Below are 18,187 nucleotides of genomic sequence, written 5' to 3'. Positions count from 1 at the left end.
CAGGGGATTGAAGGGCTCCTAAGTCTGCCTCCCATCGTGCTCAGTAGGAGGGGGTTTGAGTGTTAGAGGTCCCAGAAGAACTTTTACACTGGCAAGTTGTACACTTGCAGAGCACTTGAAGCACAAGTTCTAGTTGACACTTTTCCCAATTTGTAGCAAACTTGAATGGCAAGTCTCTAGCAAGAGCAAAGTTGCTGTGGTGAGTCCACAGCAGCCTTTTTCAACCAGGGTGCCTTGAGGTTTCTTCAGGGGTGCCTTGGCAAAATGCCTAAAAATTGCCCCAAAATTTATATTCAAGCCGGTGGGTTGATAAAACCTGCCTTTCAGTTATACTTAGTCACAGGTTTTCATTGTACACCATTACAACCTTCTAGCTGCAAACCTCCTATGACCAATGACATCATCAGTGGATAAGCATCCTTGTTTGATCCTCCCTTGCCCCTCTCCATCAGCGTTGGGGTCACATTAGCTGAGTGATGGAGAAAAAACTGACGGATCTTCTCTCCTCCTCCGGCCCTACTCCCGCCGTGTCTAAAACCACTAGCAGTCCAGCGACGTAGACCATAGCAGTGCCACAGTAGTAGCACAGTGAGCGGTCTTAAAGTGGTTAAAGCAGAGTTCCACCAATTTTTTTTTTATTTACTTTTATCCAAATGGCTTTCCGTAGTGCATTTCTAAATAGAAAATATATATACTGTATATATTTTTAGATGTCTAAATAATGTTTTTTAAACTGTGTACGCGGCACTTCCGGTCCCGGCCACCTAGTCGTCATAAGTCGATTCCCATGGGCTCCTGGTATAATGGGGTCATCTATCCCAGGAGTCCATGGGAATCGCCTAATGAAGAAACTGCGCCTTGCAGTGTCATTATCGGGAGGTGCATGCTGGGTAGCCAGCTGCACCTAATCCTGGAAATAAACACAAGCAGGCTTCAGATGCCCACAATCTCAATGGCCCCTGCCTGCTTCCGAGACCAGGTAAGATTTTATTGATTTAGAAGAAAGAAGAAGGAACAAATTATTACCATTTTTCAAATTGTAAAGTAGAAGCTCCAACGATCCCAGCGGAGCATTTAAAAAAAAAAAACTGATTATGGGGACTGGAACTCTGCTTTAACTATTTTAACTATTTTAATTAGGCCTCTTGCACATTGCAGCTTAAAAAAGCTCAGTACAGCTTTTTTTTTTCTGAGCTAAAATACAGCCCATTCATTGTAATGTGCCTGTGCACACAGGCGCGTAAATGAGCGCCATGCATTCTGCAGTAAAAACAAAATAGAAAAATCAGCATTTTTGCACAGTAATTTATGCCTGATGCGCGCAAATACGTGTGACTGTGCACAAATGAACACACACGAACATACTGTGATCTGATAAATGCAAATTTGCATATTTTACAAAAACGGGAAAAGACGCAAATTTGCGCGAACGCATATGCGCGAAAATGCACACGAATGCGCGATAATGCGCGCATTTCAATATGACAAATACTCCTGAAATTTACGGCTGAAAAAGAGGAAGCTCAAACAGGAGTTTCGTGTGTAAGAGGCATAACTGTTTAAAAATTAAAAAACGAACCCAATGTTCTAAACCAGTGTTTCTCAACCTTTTTTCAGTCGAGGCACCCCTTAAAAATTATGGACAGTCTTGAGGCACCCCATTTTAAAATGTAAAAACTATTCTATTAGTTTTGCACAACACATCTGCATCCACACACGTAGGACACCCAACATTAGAGGGGACTTATTCTGCCAAAGCAAATACACTTTTGCAAACTGGTATTGACTAGTACTGTATTCCAATGTTTCTCTTTTCCCTCAATTTTTCTCCATCACTCAGCTAAGGTGCCCTCAAGAAGGTTGTAATGGTGCACAATGAAACCCAAAAACAGTATCTCTGCTGCGCTCAAGTGGTATGCGGGAAGGTGAATGTTCTGAATGGTCTTGCTGCCCCCTCAGGACCAAGGGTATCCAAAAACACTGTAAGACAACAACAAGAGAAGGGCGCACCGACCTAGTCCATTACCACTAAAAAGTTTATTAAAATCGAAATGGGTAGCGTACATTATACTCACAAACATAGGATGTGTACATGCATGTAGGACATGGGAACCACTCGCCTCCAAAACACTTCTCAACTGCTGGATAGCGTGATGGCGTCCACAAAGACCTGCTTTGGCTTACTCGTTTCAAGGGAGAACCCTCTTCCTCAGAGCCAAAATCGCCATTGTCTCTGTGGTGCACAATGAAAACCTGTGACTTTGTGTAACTATAAGGCAGGCTTTATCTACACTCCAGCTTATATACAATTTTGGGGCATTTTTTAAGCATTTTGCCAAGGCACCCCTGAAGAGACCTTCGAGGCACCTCGGGGTGCCTGGGCACCCTGGTAGGAAAAAGGCTGTTCTAACCTAAATTAAGAGTAAACAGGAAATTCAGCACGATGGCCAACTCACATAGAGAGAACCTTCACATTCATGATGTCCTTTCTCAGCTCCAGGCACTTCGTAGAATTGAAATCTAAAGGACCTTCATAGAACTCAAAGTACCTGAAAGACAACGAGAGAGCGAATGTTACTCGTTGGATTACAGTCGTTACATGAAGAAGAAAAAAATAATACTTATGAAATGATTTTATTTCTAAGCAGAGGCTGATATATAAGACACACTTCGGTCATCTCTGTATCCAATAATGTAAAAATCTTTTAAATTCACACTAAGAAGTGTTAGGCCTCATGCAGTGGTGTATTTAGGTTTTGTGCTGCCCTAGGCCTGACTAAACTTGTGCATCCCCTAATTTACATATGAACCACCCCTTCCTGCAAAGGCCACGCCCTTTACTGTTTACAACCCGCCCTGTCATCTGTGAACCACAGACCACAAGTCTATCAGTGCCCATCAGCATAGCCTCATCAATTCCCATACGTTCAGCCTCATCAGTGCCCATCTGTGCAGCCTCATCACTGACCGCCTTATGGGGTTGCCAGACTGAATTGCCTCCTGGACTCCTCCAATTCACTCCATAAGACTGTCACTATATTAAAAGTGTAGCGCAAGCTGACGAAGACCCTTTTCACGCGGGACCCGGGAGGAGGCTGTTTTTTATTCGTGCAGGGTGCAACTTTTTTGCTGCCCCCCCCTGCAAAGTGCCGCCCTAGGCCTGGGCCTTGTTGGCCTAGGCCAAGATACAGCACTGGCCTCATGCACACTGCTGCTGTTAAACTCACGTTTTTATGCGTTTGGGCGTTTTTTATAACAGCTCTTAACTACTTCAGCCCCGGAAAGTTTTACCCCCTGGGCGTGCAATACAGCACTGCGTTCATTTAACTCGCAATTGCGCGGTCATGCAACGCTGTCCCTAAATAAATTTGATGTCCTTTTTTCCCACAAATAGAGCTTTATTTTGGTGGTATTGAATCACCTCTGCGGTTTTTATTTTCTGTGTTATAAACAAAAAAAGAGCGACCATTTTGAAGAAAAAAAAAACAATATTTTTTTACTTTCTGCTGTAAAACACATCCAATAAAAAAATGTAAAAACTGGATTTTTGTCCTACCTTAAAATCCTTTCCTCTGATGTTCATTGACGGACACAGCTCCATATCTTCATTTGACAGATGGGTTATGCTGCTCTTCCTAGGAGTAAGACACTAGGCGGAAAAGGGTTGACAAAGCCTAACTACGCCTATGGGGCAGTCCCAGGTGGTATACCTCCCACTTTCTGCTATAGGATCTCAGTTTTGTAACAAGTAGTATCAGAAGAAAATATAACCCAACACCACAAAGGGGTGGGTTCTGTGTTAGTCAATGAACATCAGAGAAAAGGATTTTACGGTAAGACAAAAATCCAGTTCTCTCTTTCATTCATTGATGGACACAGCTCCATATCTTCATTTGACAGATGGGACGTCCCAAAGCAGTATCAGCATGAGGGGTGGGAAAAAACGCAGCAATAAACAAAAATTCCCAAAAAGGGCTAAACTTAGCCACCAGGTAAACGAGGAGCTAAATCAGGAACAACTGGAGCTCACCTACCAGAAGAAAACACCCTCAAGAGGCTCTGCCACAGCGGCCTGCAAAACTTGCGGTCAAAGGCAGCATCTGTAGGTGCAAAAATATCCACCTTGTAGAACTTGGTGAATGAGTGTACAGACGCCCAGGTGGCTGCTTTGCAAACCTTGGCCACTGACGCCTGATGACGGAAGGCCCAGGAGGTACGAAGCGCCCTCATGGACTGTGCCTTAACAGGGAAAGGAGGAACCTGACCCTTAAATGAATAGGCCTGCAGCACCGTTTGCCTGATCCATCTGGAAATGGTCGCAGCAGAGGCAGCCTACCCCTTACGAGGACCATCCGTAAGAATAAACAAGAAGTCCAATTTTCGAATAGGCTCAGTCGCCATCAAGTAGAACCTGATGGCCTGGGCCACATCCAAAGAATGCAAAGCAACCTCCTTTGGATGCTTTGGCTTAGGACAGAAAAAAGGCAACACAATGTCTTCATTTAAGTGGAGACCCGAAACAACCTTGGGAAGGAACAACTGACAGGGACGAAGCACCACTTTGTCCCTGTGAACCACCAGGTAAGGTGACCAACAGGACAACGTAGCCAGGTTCGAGACTCTGCGTGCAGAAGTGATAGCCACCAAGAAAGCCACCTTCCGTGACAAGGTAAGCAGAGGAATTTCACAAATATTCTTAAAAGGCGGTCTTTTTAGAACCGACAGTACTAGATTAAGATCCCATAGAGGCACCAGGGCCCGTACCAGAGGGGCAAGATGGCGAACTCCCTGCACAAAGGTGTGAACCAAGGAATTCGTGGCCAACGGTCTTTGGAAGAAAATTGCCAAGGCTGAAATCTAGCCCTTAATGGTTCCCAGTGCCAGACACTGATCTGCAGCCCTTTGTAGAAACTCCAGCAAGGAAAGGAATGGGGGAAAACCCCCCTCGAGACTCACACCAAGTAACATACGATTTCCAAACTCAATGGTAAATCTTTAGAGAAGTAGATTTCTTAGCTCCTAACAGAGTAGGAGTCACCAATTCCGACAACCCCCTATCCTTCAATACCTGGCTTTCAATAGCCAGGCCGTTAAAGCCAGTGACCGTAAAGCAGGATGGAAGATCGGTCTTGAGACAGAAAATCTTCTCTGAGAGGAAGCCACCAAGGGGCATCAGCTACCAGTCTAACCAGGCTCAAGGCCAGTCCGGGGCCACCAGAATCACCGGAATTCCTTCTGCCTCTGTGCAGAGGTTGCAGTGGAGGAAAGGTGGAAATTAGACGATACTGGCCCCAAGGGGCCACCAGAGCATTTGCCAGAGAATCCCAAGACCTTGCAACAAACCTGGGACCCTTCCGGTTGAGACGAGAAGCCAACAGATCCTCATCGGGGGTCCCCTACCAGTGACACAGTTGTTGAAACACTTCTGGGTGAAGGGATCATTCACCCGGACACAGTGCCTGTCGACTAAAGTAGTCCGCCTGCCAATTTTCCACCCCTGGAATGTGCACAGCAGAGAGGGCTAGAACAAGGTGTTCTGCCCACCTTAGAATGCCAGCCACTTCTTTGGCCGCTAGGACGCTTTTGGTGCCCCCTTGGTGATTGATATATGCCACAGCCGTGGTGTTGTCCGATTGAATTCTTACCGGACACCCCTGCAGATGATCCATCCACTGGGACAGGCAAAGCCTGATTGCCTGAATTTCCAGGATGTTGATCGGCAGACTGAACTCCTCCTGGGACCAGAACCACAGTGGGGCTATGTTGGGGCCGACCTAGCGTGGAGCTGAGGTCTGCACGCGATGAGGTCTGAACGACCGTAAGGACCTAGGATTTTCAGTGCTTCACCCAGTCTGGCAGTTGATTGTAGTTCTCACAGAAACCGAGTTCAATTTAAAAAGAGAAAAAATTGCCAGGACCATAGATCCCAGCAAGGATTCTTACTCCTGACTAGGCAAAAAAAAACTGAGATCCTAGAGCAGGAAGTGGGAGTAAACCCTCTGGGACTGCCCCATAGGTGTAGTTAAGCTTTGTTAACCCTTTTCTGCCTAGTGTCCTACTCCTAGGAAGGGCAGCATAACCCATCTGTCAAATGAAGATATGAAGAATCAATGAACTATAGAGAAAAATCAAATTTCTTCATCAGTTTAGGCCAATATGTATTCTGCTACATATTTTTGGTATAAAAAAAAAATCTCAATAAGTGTATATTTATTGGTTTGAGCAAAAGTTATTGCGCCTACAAACTATGGGATATTTTTATGGCATTTTTATTTTTTTCTAGTAATGGTGGAGATTAGCGAGTGGGACGGCGACAATGTGGCAGCCAAATCGAACAGACACTTTTTGGGAACCAGTGAAATTATTACAGTAAACAGTGCTAAAAATATGCTGATGACACTGGCAAGGAAGGGATTAACATCAGGGGTGTTCAAAGGGTTAACTGTGTGCCTAGCTGGTGCTTGCTAACTGTGTGGGGGTTGCTCTGACTGGGTGAAGACAGAGATTTGTGTTCCTGCTAGATCTCTATCTTCTCCCCTGTCAGAACGATGACCTGCCCTGTTTACATAGGAAGATCATCGTTCTGCCTCTCTTGGGAATGATCACAGGTGGCCGGCTGACATCCCCAAAACGTGTCACCAGTGTCAGATTTGTCCCCCACAATGTTGCAGTCCCACTAAAAATCGCTGTTCGCTGCCATTACTAGTAAAAACAAAAAAATAAATAAATAAATAAAAAGTCCATAAATGTATCTCATAGTTTGTAGACGCTATAACTTCTGCACAAACCAATTAATAACCAAAAATATGTAGCGGAGTACATATTGACCTAAAAGGATAAAAAAAAAAAAATTTGATTGTTTTTTTATTGGGAATGTTTTATAGCAGAAAGTAAAAAATATTGTTTCCTGACAGACTCCATGGCAGCATACGTTTGGGTAGTCCCGCCTCCACTCCTACCCCATAGGACCCCACTCCCATAAATCCTTGCTCCCTTTCAGCATCCGTGTTCTTTTTTTGTCCTCCTCCTGCACTAGTTTGGTGCTGAATTCCTACATTTTTTGATGATCGTTTTGAAGACGCAGGGTCAATGAGAGTCGGCAGGAATTGATTCCCCAATAAGCCCTTGCTGCTGCGGGGTATGGGGTAGGCATGCTGAAGAGGAGCCTAAGTTGCCTGACAAAGCAGGCCAAATGGCATGGCCGGTGAGCCCAGCTTCTGCGGTGTGCATTGCCCCATCGTTGGATTTTATCTCCTGGTTGCTGGCCCCGAGGTATCCCTGGTGTCTAGGTGGAGGGGTAAGTGTTTTTGCCCATATATATTATTTCTTACTTGCCTGGTGGTCTAGTGCTTCCCTGGTGGAGGGAAGCGTGCGTTAGCGTGCGGCTCCTCGCTTCTCTATACACTTCCTGGTGGTCAGGGAGGCTCTATGGATGCCGTGGAACGCTCTACGTTCTCGGTCGCTCGGCGGACCGAGAACGAGGCTTGGTTAGTGCATGCGTGACGTCACGGCCGGTGCCAAATTTAAAGAGCTGTCAGTCCCACAGCCTGTGGGACTGACTGTAGATTGTGGCGTTCCCACGTCTATACACTTTAGTGACAAGGTATGGGGGGTCTTCTTGGAGCAGTACTGTTGCTATGCCTGTGTTAGTATACTCTTGCATTGGTCTTTTTCCAGTGTACCTTTCTGCTTTCCCTATGGATGCGTCACCGCCCCCCTGTGACCAGCCCTCTCTTAGGTAAGTTTACGGCTGGAGTGAGAGGGGGGAGCAGGATATACGGGTGGTCTTGTATTTTACACCCTTGTATGTTTCCCTTTGCAGCTCCTCCTCTAGGTCTGAACAGCCTCAGGGCACGCGGGAAGATCGCCATGCTAAAATGCAGCATCATCGCTCTTCCTCCAGACATGGATCGTCATCCAAGTCCAGATACCGTGGTAAAGACCGGTCACCTCCTAGGTCTTCACGCCAATCCAGCGAGACAAAGTGCTGAGGCTGTGGTATTCGTTTGCTGGACGGAAAATCGCTATGGGACTCCTGTTATTCCCGAGCAGCGGGCGAAAGGGGAAGCTCTGACCAACAGCTTGAGTCCATGGTCAAGCGCATAGTCAAGGACTCCCTGGCTGATCTTAATAGGCGGCAGTCTCCAGTACCAGAGCCATCTGTCTCTCCTGTTAGAGAGTCCTCTGGCGGACGGGTCCTTGAATCATCTGAACCTAGCCATCCCTCGGTATTCGAGTCTGAGAGCGATTTGGATCAAGATGAACCTAGTTTGGGATTTTCTTTCAATCTGGTTCCACCGTTAGTAAAGGCTGTCAGAGAAACCTTAAACTGGGAAGATCCAGTGGTCTCCGCCCCCAAGCAGAGAAAATATTTTAAGCAGCTGAGCAAAGAGCGGCTGAATTTCCCGTTCCTTTCTGAATTAGGAGAAATCATTATGGAAGAATGGAGCAAGGTGGAGAGAAAGAACTCCATGGTTTCAAAATTGACTAAACTCTATCCATTCAAGGAAGAGGAAGTCAAACACCTGGAATCTCCACCTCTAGTGCATGCGGCTGTCATGAGGCTAGTGAAACATGTAACTTTGCCTCTTGAAGATACGGTTTCCTTTAAGGATCCTCTTGACAGAAGAATAGACACAGATCTGAAGCGAGTCTATCTATCAGTAGGGGCTGCTTGCAAGCCGGCTCTAGCCCTGGCAACATTGTCCAGAGCCATGGAAGTTTGGGTGGACAATGTGGATGACTCACTCAGAAGTTTTTCTGAAGACGCAGCCAAGAAATCTCCTATTCAGGAGTTAAAACAAGCCTCAGCCTTCCTGGGGGAGGCGTCTATTGGTATTTTCCACCTGTTAGCACGGGGGATGCTATCGTCTGTTACGGCAAAGCGTGCACTTTGGTTGCGCCCTTGGTTGGCTGATCCTGCTTCTAAACGGGTATGGTGCCGCATTCCCTTTGAGGGTTCATCCCTCTTTGGGAACAAGTTAGATAGCGCTATCTCCAAGGCTACTGGCGGTAAATCGGGCTTTCTCCCTCAGGACAGGCGTTTTCTTGGTCAGAAGAGACTACCTCCTAGAAGGCAAAATACTGATCGTGCCAGGGAGGCACGTAGCTATAGGCCAGGAAGGGAGTTTGGAAGAAACTATAAGTCCAGGCCGTCTTCTTTCTGAAAAGGCCCCAAGAGCAATCCGTCTGGGGATAGAGACGCGACAAAGTCCTTTTGAGATTGGGCCCGCTCAGGCCAGTCAGGTGGGGGGTCGTCTCTTCCACTTTCGGCAGGTCTGGGCGGCCTCAATCCAGGATGCTTGGGTCGTCAACACGGTCTCTGCAGGACACTCTTGGACATTCACCAGTATTCCCGGAGACAGATTTGTTCCTACCTCCCTTCCTCGGTCAGGCGACAAAAGAGAGATTCTCTTATCCTACGTCAACTCGCTAGTCACTCAAGGAGCAGGGGTTCCAGTGCCAGAGTCCGAAAGAAAGCTCAGAGTGTACTCTCCTCTTTTTATGGTGCGCAAGAAGAGCGGCGCCTGGAGACCAGTGATAGATCTGACGCACTTGAATCGCTTCATCAAAGGAGAAAAATTCAAGATGGAGACCTTGTTTTCCATTCAGCAAGCTGTTCAACCAGGGGATTGGATGGTCTCAGTAGACCTGAAGGACGCATACTTCCACGTGCCAGTGGCAACAGAGTTTCAGAAATACCTAAGATTCTCAGTCGGCCAGATTCATCTTCAGTTTGTGTGTCTCCCCTTCGGGGTTTCTACATCACCTCGTACCTTTTCGAAGGTCTTGTTAGTGGTGGTAGCCTTGATAAGACTGAGAGAGGTCCGTCTTTATCATTATCTGGACGATCTCCTTCTACTGGCTCAAGACAAGTCTGTTATCCTCGAACATCAAGCTCTGGTCATCTCGTCTCTAGAGAAGTTCGGCTGGATCCTGAACAGGGAAAAGAGTCACTTAATTCCTACTCAGTCCCTGGTCTTTCTGGGCGCTCTGTTCAACACCAAGAACAGTACCATCTCTCTGCCAGAAGGAAAGATTCCGGTAATCCGGGAAAGGGTGCCTCTAGCCTTGTCAGCTTCCCATCTCACGGCCAAACAATGCCTGAGGATAATCGGCACAATGGTGTCAACAGCCCCTATGGTGAAGTGGGCTCTCTGGAAAATTAGACCTTTTCAGAGGGATTTTCTTCAGGGAATCAGCAATTCTCAGCGAATAGTTATAACCGCAGCCATGAAGAGCTGGCTTCCTTGGTGGTTAGAGCCAAAGAATTTGCGCAATTGTCACTCCATAGCGCCCATATCTTGGGTGATAGTGACATCAGACGCCAGCAGCACCGGTTGGGGCGGTCATTGCGGAACAGAGATGGCACAAGGGAGATGGGATTTTCAGTCTCGCCAGATTGTGTCCAACGTCCTGGAGCTTCGGGCGGCCTTTCAAGTACTGCTAGCCTTCAGTCACCTTATTCATGGCACCTCAGTCATGTTAAGGCTAGACAACACGACCGCAGTAGCCTATGTGAGGAGACAAGGAGGAACTCGCAGTGCAACCCTGCTTCGGGAAGTAGAGCCAATAATGACCTGGGCTCAGAAAAACTTGGTCAATCTGTCAGCGATATACATACCGGGGGCTCAGAACACACAAGCGGATTTCCTCTCCAGAACGCAACTTAACAACGAGTGGTCTCTCCACGAGGATGTGTTCAGCTGGATCCTGTCCTTAGGATTCATCCCAGAGGTAGATCTATTTGCCTCCTTCCACAACAGGAAGTTGGAGAAGTTCTATTCAAGGAACAGGGATCCCAGAGCGTTCGGGGTAGATGCCCTGACAGATTGCGGGAAGTTTCACAAGGCCTATGCCTTTCCCCCAGTGCCAGTCATCTTCCAATTCCTGCGGAGAGTCAAGATGGAATCAGTGAAGGTGGTTGCAGTGACCCCATTCTGGCCCAACAGACCGTGGTTTCCCCTGCTATTTCAGCTCAGCTATCGCGACCCAGTCCCTCTCCCTCTCAGAGCGGATCTGCTGTCTCAGGGCTCCATTCTTCACCCATACCCAGCCCATCTGCACCTTCGGGTCTGGTTTTTGAGAGGGGAAGGCTGGAAGCGTTAGGATGTCCTGAAGTAGCCATACCAACTCTTTTGAGTGCTAGGAGACAAAGCACGAATAAAACCTATGAAAGGATTTGGTCCAGGTTTACTTCTTTCCTGGAGTCTAAGGGAAAGTCCTGGTCATCTCCTTCCGTGCAAGATATCCTGTCTTTTCTTCAGTCAGGATTGGAATTGCCCCTTTCAGTAAGCGCCCTGCGAGTGCAAGTCTCAGCCATCTCCGCTTTCACAGGCGTTTCCTGGGCTGCCCATCCTCTGATCCGGCAATTTTTCAAAGGGGCAGTAAGGCTGCGACCACAGAAGAAGCTGAGGTTCCCCAAGTGGGACATGCCTTTGGTTCTTGACTTTCTTTCCTGGGTTGGCACAAACCATGAGGAACCCGTATCGGTGAAACAACTCACCCTCAAGGTAGTCTTTCTAGTGGCTGTTTGGTCTGCAAAAAGGGTTTCAGAGATTCAAAGTCTAGGAAGTAAAGAACCTTTCCTGACCTTTTTTCCGGACAGAGTTGTTCTTATTCCGATGCTTGGATCAAGGCCTAAAGTCACTTCGGTCTTTCACGAGAACCAGGAAATTGTTCTTCCTACTTTCAACTCGTCGGCTGAACCTCCGGAAGTCCATCCACTGGATGTGGGCAACACTCTCAAACAATATTTGGAAGCTACAGCTCCTTTCCGGAAGACGGATTATCTCTTTAGCTTGTTGTCTGTGAAGAACAAGGGTATGCGTGCCTCTTCAAGATCAATTGCCTCCTGGATAGTAGAGGTGATTCAGTGGGCTTATAGAGAGAAGGGCTTGGTTCCTCCTAAAGGGGTGACTGCACATTCTACTCGTGGTATCGCTACTTCATAGGCAGCTTCAAGACATGTCGCTCCGGATGTGGTCTGCAGAGCAGCGTCTTGGTCGTCCATTCACACGTTTACGTCACATTGTGTTGAGCCGGCGGCTATTTCCTCTGTTAGTTTTGGTACTCAAGTGTTATCAGTTGCAGGTGTTAATTAAATTTTGTCAGCATCTGCCCACCCAATTGTGTTTTGGCGAGTTATTTCCCAAACGTATGCTGCCATGGAGTCTGTCAGGAAAACGGAAAATTTATATCAAATACTTACGTAATTTTCCTTTCCTGATGGACTCCATGGCAGCAGGAGTCCCCTCCCGATTCCTGAGTAGGCTAGTTACAGAACACGGATGCTGAAAGGGAGCAAGGATTTATGGAAGTGGGGTCCTATGGGGTAGGAGTGGAGGCGGGACTACCCAAACGTATGCTACCATGGAGTCCATCAGGAAAGGAAAATTACGGTAAGTATTTGATATAAATTTTCCGTTTTGTTTTTTTCAGAATTAGGTTTTTTTTGTTTATAGCACAAAAATAAAAACCGCACAGGTGATCAAATACCACCAAAAGAAAGCTCTATTTGTGGGGAAAAAAAGACATCAATATTATTTGGGTACAGCGTCGTACGACCGCGCAATTGTCAGTAAAGCAACACAGTGCCGAATCGCAAAAAATGGCCTGGTCAGAAAGGATGTAATTAACTGTGTGATGCTGTACCCAAACAAAATGTATGTCCTTTTTTTTTCCAACAAATCAACCTTTCTTTTGGTGGTATTTGATCACCTCTGTGGTTTTTATTTTTTACGCTATGAACAAAAAAAGAGCGACAATTTAAAAAACAGTTAAAGCATTGCGCCAAAAGTTATAGCATCGACAAACTATGGGGTTGTTTTATTTATTTATTTATTTTCCTAGTAATGGCAGCGATCAGTGACTTATAGCGGGACTGCGATATTGTGGCAGACACTAATGGCGCTTTTCCACTGCATGGAACCAGAACGGTTCGGCGCGCTTTTGTGCTTTTCCACTGCTGGTACCGCATGGTATAGTGTAGGAACGGTTCGGTACGGTACGGCGGCGCTTTTCCACTGCATGGAACCGAACGGTACGGTACGGCTCTGAAAAAAATAGTACCTACTTGATTGTGGTTCCAACGGGTACCAAACTGGTACCATATCCCACAATCCTTTGCATGCAGTCACTACTAGCCACTGATTGGTCAGAGAATCCCACCCACCCCGTTGTTATCCCACCCACTTAACTTTAGTACTACTTTAGTGGAAAAGCAAACCATACCATACCGTACCGTACCGAACCGTTCCAACACCGTACCATGCGGTACCAGCAGTGGAAAAGCAAACCGGGCCAAGCAGGGCCGAGTAGAGCCGAGCCAGTACTTGCAGTGGAAAAGTGCCATTAGTGACACTTTTAACACTTTTTGGGGACCAGTGACACTAATACCATCATCAGTGCTAGAAATATGCACTGTCACTGTACTAAGAACACTGGATGGAAAGGGGGGTTAAACATCAGGGGCGATCAAAGGGTTAACTGTGTGTCTAGCCAGTGTTTGTGCGCTGTGTGGGAGGTGCTTTTACTAGGGGAAGGCATTAATCCATGTTGTTGCTTTGCAGGAATACAGGATCAATGCCTTCCCTACTGACAGAATGGCAATTCTGGCTCTCTGCCTAAGGCCTAGACATTGAGTCCGTACTAGGCCCATGATCCGGCACAGAGTGGCCGCCCTGCCGCAGTATATGTACAGTGGGTGATCCGCATGTGGTTAATAAAAAAAATTAAAAAAAATGTAAGTACAGTACCTTTTTCCTAATTGAAATACAGATGCCACATGACCCAGATCTCTCCCAGCCTGTCTGCAGGGAAACATAAGCAAGAGGAGCTTTTAGTCCTCTGCTGGTCACATGTTTAAAATTAGAAAAAACAGTCTTTGGAATACAGAGTCAAAATGAATAAATATCACGAAAGTATTTAAAATTGGCATACAAATATATATTTCAAATCAAATCTTTATTCTTTTTTTGGCAATAACAAGTGCTACAGGTTGAGACTCTGTCACATTGAAAATGGTCATTTAACCACTTGCCGACTGCCCCACACAGATTTACTGCGGCAGGGCGGCTCGGTTGTGCATAATCACGTAGATCTACTTTTTATGTGCACGCGGTCTCGGGGGGGGGGGGGGCGCACCACCGGAGCCGCGCTTCCCCTGTGATTAGACACAGCAGGAGCCAGACCGCGGGAGGAGAGGGCTGGATCAATCTCCGCCGGCCTCCCGCAATCTTTAGGGAAACTGACAGGAGAGCCGCCTGCCTATGTAAACAAAGCAGGCGGCTCTCCTGTCAGACAGGCACAGTGAGATCGTGTGTCTCAGCTAAGCTAAATCACCGATTTTTGTGTGCCTTTCAAAGAGCCCCCCCCCCCCACAGTTAGTAAGCACAAATAGGCATACATTTATCCCCTTGATCACCCCCAGTATTAACCCCTTCCCTGCCAGTGTCATTATTACAGTAACAGTGCATATTTTTAGCACTAATTACTGTAGTAATGTCACTGGTCTCTCGCTGGTCAAAAATGTCAGTTAGGGGTCGGATCTCTCCGCACCAATGTCGCAGTCCCGCAAAAAAATCGCTGATCGCCGCCATTACTAGTAAAAAATAAAAATGACATAAATCTTTCTCCTAGTTTGTAGACTCGATAAATGTTGCACAAACCAATCAATATACGCTTATTGGGATTTGTTTTTACCAAAAATATGTAGCAGAATACAAATTGGCCTAAAATGATGAAAAAAAAATTAGATTTTTGAATTTTTTTGGGGAATGTTATTTAGCAGAAAGTGAAAAATATTGTTTTTTTTTTCAGAACTTTTTTGTTTATAGCGCAAAAAATAAAAATCGCAGAGGTGATCAAATACCACTGAAAGAAAGCTCTATTTGTGGGGAAAAAAAAAGGACATCAATTTTATTTGGGTACAGTTTCGCACGACCGCGCAATTGTCAGTTAAAATAACGCAATGCCGAATCGCAAAAAATGGCCTGGTCATTAAGGGGGCAAATCTTTCAGGCCAGAAGTGGTTAAAGGGGATGTATCTGTACATCCTAGGTAGATGTAGCATCGCTCCGATGCTGTATCTGTCCCCCAACGCCTCTGCATTGAGAACTGAGCGATCAAACCCTGCCAATCGCTCGGTTCTGACAGCTCCCCGAGCAGAGAGCTGCTGACTGTCAGTCATTGCTCTCTGCTCTGTCCTCTACTCACTCATTGGAGCGCTGGACTGTGGAGGGGCGGGAGTGGCCGTTTCAGGCTCTGAGTCGTGTGTCGGTCCAGGCACCTGGCGGATCTTGACTCCATGGTCACGATGACGCGGTGCCTGGGCCATCTTCTGTGCCATCAGCAGAGAGCGGACTTCAGCTGAAAACGGGTCCCAGGAGTGCAAAACAAACTGCACTCCTGTGATCCATAGATCTACAGCCATACAAGCTTTGACTGTACATCTCCTTTAACCGCTTGCCGACTGCTCACAGTATATTTACTGCGGCAGTCAGCCCCTCACAGGCAGAGCGACGTAGGTCTACATCGTTAGCCTGTGAGGGCTCTAGGGAGCGAGCGCGCGCCGCCGGATGCGCGCTCCCGCTCGGTCACGGACCCCCCCCCCCCCCCCGCGCGTGTGACCGGCGGACCCGATCGTCGGTGGAGAGGGAGAAAGGCAGGCGGCTAATGTAAACAAGCCACCTGTCATTCTTCCCTGTGTATGAATAGTGATCATACGGTTCTACTATGTAGGACCGTTGATCACTGTTCCTACACCTCAAGCCACAGCCAATCACAGTTAGAATCACGCCCCTAGGGACACACATAACCCCTCCCTCTCAAAAAAAAGTTAACCCCTTCACTGCCAGTGTAATTTTACAGTAACAGTGCATATGTATAGCACTGATTACTGTAGAAATGTCACTGGTAACCCCAAAAGTGTCAAAAATGTCAGTCAAGGGTCCGATCTGTCCGCCGCAATGTCGCAGTCCTGCAAAAAAAAAAAATCGCAGATCGCCGCCATTACGCGTTAAAAAAAAAGAACAACAAAAATAACAAAAATCTTTCCCTTTGTTAGTAAACGCGATAACTTTTGCGCAAACCAATCAAAATACGCTTTTTGCGATTTTTTTTTACCAAACATATGTAGCATAAAACAAATTGGCCGAAAATGTTAAAAAATTTTGATTTTTACATTTTTTTTGGGGAATTCCATATAAAAAAAATGTGAAAAATATTGTTATTTTTGCAAAATTGACGCTTTTTTTTTGTTTATAGCGCATGATCAAAAAATTGCACAGGTGATCAAATACCACCAAAAGAAAGCTCTGTTTGTGGGAAAAAAAGGACGTCAAATTAGTTTAGGTACAGCGTCGCACGACCACGCAATTGTCTGTTAAAGTCACGCAGTGCCGAATCGCAAAATAGGCCCTGGTCAGGAAGGGGGTAAAATCTTCCGGGGCTTAAGAGCCGGTTCACATAGCAGCGACCCGACTTGCCGGGGCGACCTGTGAAGTCGCAGGGCGCAGTTGGCACCGCAACCTCGGAGCGGCCGGCACAGACTTCATATCATTGAAGTCAATGCAGGTCGCTCCAGGTCACCCCAAAGAAGCTCAGGACCCTTTTTCTAAGTCGGAGCGACTTGTGTCGCTCCTATTAGAACGGGACCTGTGCTAATCTATGGAAGGCGACCCACGGCGACTTGTCAGGCGACCAGGTCGCCTGACAAGTCGCCCCAGTGTGAACCGGCTCTAAGTGGTTAAGAGGAAATCTTTATTTAAAAATTCCCCCCTCTGAACTAGGCAAATTGAGGAATTTTCCACTTATTCCCTATTGAGAACAGCACCTTTCTACAATATTATCCATATTCTGCAACATTTGCTGGTAACCATAATAAACCCTACAAACATGGTAAAGTCATGGAGCCCAACCTCTATAAATCATCTCAGTCTGTGCTATACCCGGTGTCTGTGCCCCAGAAGTGCAGAGCTGGCATTCCTGGATGGACACCCAGTACTTCTGCTGGCTGTGAAGGACCTGCCTTGTCTCATCTTCCATTCATAATCACCTTCTTCCGAAACCATGTGTGCAGCTCAGCGACAGCGAGCTCACATGTCACACATCTTCCAGCAGACGGAAATGACCCATGCCACTTTTAGGGATGACATTAATAGGTTGGATATTATTATTCAGCAACTCCCAACTATGTTGATTATTTCCTGTTGACTCAGAGCTACTTGTCCTGTTCTGGAAGTGTGCAATTAAGAAGAAGGCAACCGCACACCAACTTGAGAGTGATAGTAGATGATAAAAAACATTTATTGAATATCCATAAAATCCAAAACGACAAACCAGGGACAGGAAGGTAAAAAACAGTTGACGCGTTTCACGAAACTATGTTCGCTTAGTCATAACCGCTTAGTCATGTCCTGTTCTGGAAGTGGCTGAGAGATCAGCTGTGTTTGTGCTGGTTAGACTCTAAGTGGCGGTTCACACTGTTTCGACTTGTCAGACGACTTGGTCGCCTGACAAGTAGCGCTCCATGCTGTGCAATGGAACCGTTCTAATAGGAGGGACTCAAGTCGCTCCGACTTAGACAAAAGGTTCCTGCACCTTTTATTGCAAAGTCGGAGCGACTTGCATTGATTTCCATTATGTGAAGTCGTTGCAAGCCGCGCCGAAGTCGAGGTGCACGGGCGACGGCATTAGTCGCCCGAAGTCAGGTCGTATCAGTGTGAACCGAGGCTAATACCTTTACCTCCTCTCCACCATCCAAAACGAATAATATTTCAGTGTTTGGTAGATGCTGGAGAGTTAACCACTTTACCACCGGAGGATTTTCCTGCTAAAAGACCAGGGGTTATTTTGCGATTTTTTACTGCGTGACTTTAACGGACAATCGCGCGGTCGTGCGACGCTGTACCTAAACGAATTTCACGTCCTTTTTTTCCCACAAACAGTGCTTTCTTTTGGTGGTATTTGATCACCTGTGCGATTTTTTGATCACGCGCTATAAACAAAAAAAGAGCGTAATTTTTGCAAAAACAACAATATTTTTCACTTTTTTTTATATGAAATTCCCCCAAAAAAAAATGTAAAAATCAAAATTTTTTAAAATTTTCGGCCAATTTGTTTTACGCTACCTATGTTTGGTAAAAAAAATCGCAAAAAGCGTATTTTGATTGGTTTGCGCAAAAGT

General features: G+C 46.4%; 1 protein-coding gene across 4 annotated transcripts in view; it reads right to left on the bottom strand.

The window, feature by feature from the left end:
- The window catches only part of ST8SIA5 (ST8 alpha-N-acetyl-neuraminide alpha-2,8-sialyltransferase 5), a 152,399-nt gene that overhangs the window by 39,330 nt on the left and 94,882 nt on the right, over nt 1-18,187 (bottom strand). For 2 of the 4 annotated variants that reach the window (XM_082254650.1, XM_082254652.1), the window contains one exon: nt 2,457-2,549. The exons of the other annotated variants lie outside the window; for them this stretch is intronic. In XM_082254650.1, coding sequence (XP_082110776.1) covers nt 2,457-2,549 — 93 coding nt within the window. The remainder of the gene's footprint in view (nt 1-2,456; nt 2,550-18,187) is intronic. 4 annotated transcript variants of the gene reach the window in all.

This window comes from Pelophylax lessonae (genome assembly GCF_965119305.1).
Source record: "Pelophylax lessonae genome assembly, chromosome: 1".
Taxonomy (NCBI): domain Eukaryota; kingdom Metazoa; phylum Chordata; class Amphibia; order Anura; family Ranidae; genus Pelophylax; species Pelophylax lessonae.
The sequence above is the reverse complement of the archived record's forward strand: the minus strand, read 5'-3'. Positions and strand labels throughout refer to the sequence as shown.